Source organism: Mesitornis unicolor, unplaced genomic scaffold (genome assembly GCF_000695765.1).
Source record: "Mesitornis unicolor isolate BGI_N332 unplaced genomic scaffold, ASM69576v1 Scaffold53434, whole genome shotgun sequence".
Lineage (NCBI taxonomy): Eukaryota > Metazoa > Chordata > Aves > Mesitornithiformes > Mesitornithidae > Mesitornis > Mesitornis unicolor.
The window spans coordinates 13,342-17,404 of NW_010179097.1; the positions used below are offsets into that span (position 1 = coordinate 13,342).

Below are 4,063 nucleotides of genomic sequence, written 5' to 3' on the forward strand. Positions count from 1 at the left end.
TCACTGTGCCGCACCGAAAGGGCTCACTTTATGTCACCCTAAGAACTGTGTAATCAAAAGTGCTTAGTTTTGAGAATCATTTTGAACATTTGCCCATCTCTAGCAATTTACTTACCTTAAGAGTCCTTTCTCTCTCTCCCCAAGAAAATCCCAATGTGTTTTGCTGCAAATTAAGGCACAGTCCCTTTATTCTATAATTCAACAACTCTGTGTCTTAGCTCTGAGTTACTGGTGAGATCTTAGATCACAACAGAGCAAAGTAATTACCTTGAGGCATCCTTTACAGACCTCTAACATCCAGGCCAAGCTATTGCATTTGGGAGAAGTAAAATTCCTTTGTACCTTGTGCTGTCCACAGGTTACCTCCACCTCTTTTTACATCTTATTTTCCCAAGCTGTGAGGAACTATTTAGCCTTTGCAATGTTTTTGCCCAGGAGAGCTGGAAAGGCAAAATGATTTCTCTAACGTAATTGTTCTACAGGGAGTGCACAACACTTTTCGAACCTGAGTCAGCACATAAACGCAAGCTGTTAAATGTGAAACCCAATGAGCATTAAAGCAGTTGGAAACTGAGACAGGCTGCACCCTGGCTAAAAATCATCTGTGGAGTTCAGCCAGGGGTCCTGATGCCCTGTAACAGCAAAATGGAGGGGTCCTGATGTCCTATAACGGCAAAATGAAAACATCAGCTGATTATCTGCTGGTTTTTATTGCTGATGGATGAACATTAACAGTCATTTCCACTCGCAGATAAAGGACAACACAAATATTATGGTTGGCGCAATTGTATTTCATTTAAGTAATTGTGCGAGTCGCTGTTTAGATTGGAGGAGATGACATTGTGGCTGTGAGTTGCTGTGTGTCACACAAACGCTGTATGTGCCCAGGAGCAACTATAGGTACCCCTCCTTGCTGCTCGCTTTGCGTGATCCCATCATGGCAACCAGCCCTGCAATGGAAGCCAGCGTGGGCAGAAACCTCAGTGCTACAGCAAGGGTACTTCAGGGGAGATGATTCCTCTCTTTTTAAATAAAATAGGTAAGTGCAACACCTTTTCTTTTTCCCTTTCCTGAATGTGTGTGGAAACCTGAGCTGAGAAGATATCTGAAAATGTTTTCAGGTGAAAGATGGGGAGAGGAAAATTATGTTGAATACATCAGAAAAAAACTGAGCTTCCTTGTGTGGCAATGAGCTGTATTTATCTGTAAAATAAACTTTTGAGTGGAGAAGAAGAATTGCCTCTGGGATATTTAAAATAAGCAGAAGATGATAATCCAGTCCCATGAGACAAATGAGCCAGCTGCTCTGATAGTACCATGCCCTCTGATGGAGGAACCCCAGCACAAGGGCCTTAGATGTGGATGCAGGTGTGGTACAAATGTCACAGTATGTGCATGGTGTGTATCCAAAGTGTCATTCCAGGCTTTGAAGGCTATTGATTCTCACAGCCTCCTGACTGAAAGTTTGGTCCTTTCAGCCCATTTTCATAGGGAAATCTGAACTCGCAGCGATGTGGCATGCTCGGAGCCAAGCGTGAGCTCCCTGCCTCCCCCCTGGTTGGTATGTGGGACAGCCCTAAAAATGAAAAACAGGGCAGAAAAAAAACAGCTGCCGGAGGCTGTATGCATCTGCTCACCTAGAAAAGCTACCAACCAGCCTGGAAGATAAGCACTGGGAGAGAGAGACACCTGCGAAAGCCCTGTGGCACTGGAGAAGCCCAGCACTGGCTTTTCCCCTCTCTTCCACCCCCATCCTCCTGCCCCCACCAACTGGACTGAGTTGTGTCCCCCACCTCTTGGCAGCAGAATCGGGAGACAAAGGGAGACAGACTGTGCTGGGCAGCCCAGGGACTTCCCAGGAGGAGCACCTCTGGCCTAAAGGACACAATGGACCGTTTCCGGATGATCTTCCAGTACTTCCAGTCCAACTCAGAGTCTGTAATGAATGGGATCTGTGGGCTGTTAGCCCTGGCTAGCGTGAAGATGTATACCTGCTTCGACTTCAGCTGCCCTTGCCTGCCCCGCTACAACATGGCATACGGCTTGGGGATCATGTTCATACCCCCTGTCACCCTCTTCCTCTGTGGGTTCATCCTCAACAGACAGTCCCTGGTGATGCTGGAGGAGTGGAGGCGACCGCAGGGACACAGAAAGAAGGACCTAGCTGTCATCAGGTGAGGTTTGTATTGAGACTGGCGTCCCCCCTTCCCCCTCCCGCTTAGCAGTCTCACCTCCGTATCTTTGATCCTCCTGGCAATTCTTCTAAGCTCAATGCCTGAGATCTTTCCCCTATGATTCTAGGGGGCAAGGGTAAGGTAAGTGCATTTACCACAGCAGAAATGAAGGCAGAGCCTCAACCCGTCCCAGCAAAGCAGGGCAGGAGCACGTTGACTCCTACCCCTGGGTTTATGCTGCCACCCTGGGAAACCACATTGCTATCTGCTCTGTAGTGCACACACAGGGTTTTTCCTGGGGCTTACACATGCAAGAGGAGGCTTCTCCACTTAAATGTGCAGAAAGAGTGGCATTTCCATCACGGTCATTCTTTAACAATAGCCTTGTGGTTTCCCTCCCTTCGGTTGAGTTTTTACTGACTTAGACTGGTGGGAGTGGAGAATCATGTTCAATCTGTTACATACGAAGTTTAACCTAGTGCACAGAGTAAGGCAATAAAGCTGCAGAAAAGAGTGATTTTTCCAGGCAGAAACTGAGCTGATGAGAAAAGAGAGAATTAAGAAGACAACAGAGAGCTGACAAGGGTTTGTACATGGAAGACATAAGCACACTGACAAGACAAGTATATACAGAGTTGACTGTGCACCGTATCAAATGCAGGCAGCATGCAGAGCACTGGCCCAGATCCCACTGAGGGGCAACACCAGCAAAGAAACCCCAGACCAGAAGAGACATTAGCTAGAGCAATGCTGGGGACAGTCTTGGGAGTCACTCTGTGGCTCCAGGAGGGCTGCTCAGCAGAGGGTGGCCTGAGTCCACTAAGGCTCTGGATAAGGAGAAAGCTCCCAGAACTTACTCCCTCACTTCTCTCTCTTCTGCCCCAGGTACATGTGTTCCTCCATCATGCAGCGAGCCATGGTTGCCCCTGTTGTCTGGATCATAGTCACCCTCCTGGATGGCAAGTGCCTGATCTGCGCTTTCAGCAGCTCTGTGGATCCCGAGAAGTTCGTGGGCTTCGCCAACACCAGCCTGGTGCAGGTGCAGCAGCTGCTAGCTAAGGTGCCCTGCAAGGACGATGATCTCATGAGGAACAACACATCCCGAAAGGCAGTGTCCAGGTACCTGCGCTGCTGGTCCCAGGTAGGTCACTGCCGGCAGAGACCCCCATGTCAGTGAGGTGCCTGGGGCATCTGTCATCCACTCCTGCTCTTCCTTAATTTGTCATAACTTCACCACCGTCAGAGCAAGACTGCTCTTTGCTTCCTTATGCACCCAAGTGTTGCCACCCTCAGTGATAATATCGAGAGTCACTCAAGTAGGGAAAAGGAAGGAAATCAAGGATAGTTTAATTAACAGAACTTTGTTTCTAGAAGAATCAGCAACTTCTAAACCCAGATAATAAAAAGCAGGTCTGTAGGAACATAGGTGTCTCTCAAGGTCCTGTCCAGTGTCAGAAGACCCTTCTAACTGCTAACCTTGCAGATAGGACCTGCTGTTTTAGGGACAGGACAAGCTGAGGCAGACAAAAGCAGTTTACTCAGTAATGACAGGAGAACAGAACACGATGGGGAGTGGAGCCCTGGCTGGGCCCTGCTCTTGGTACAGGAGTGCCAGGTCAGGGATTAGGACTGGTGGGAGGGCAGTAAGACAAGTCCTTTCTTCTTATCAATAGGAGTTGCATGTGGTCTGGGATGTCTGCACCCTGCTGCTGGGACTACTCGGGATAGTGAGAGCCAAAGGAAAGCACTGAAGTCCCCTTCCTCTGGGGCACTCCCATGCTCAAAGCAAATACCTGGCTGCTCTAGGCTAACTTTGCAAACGGTTGTTCTATGGAGTTATTGATGCACAGATAAATGTCCTATATTCACTGGGAGGAGATGATATATTA

At 48.4% G+C, this 4,063-nt stretch overlaps 1 protein-coding gene across 1 annotated transcript; it reads left to right on the forward strand.

Annotated features, from left to right (window-relative positions):
• Positions 1-1,887: 1,887 nt before the first annotated feature.
• On the forward strand, positions 1,888-3,789 carry LOC104539179 (calcium homeostasis modulator protein 3-like; the record flags this gene model as incomplete). The annotated part of the gene is made up of 3 exons (XM_010182638.1): positions 1,888-2,174; positions 3,060-3,315; positions 3,748-3,789. Coding segments are annotated over exons 1-3 (585 nt in total), but the record flags the coding sequence as incomplete, so codon positions are not given.
• Between the last annotated feature and the right edge of the window lie 274 nt (positions 3,790-4,063).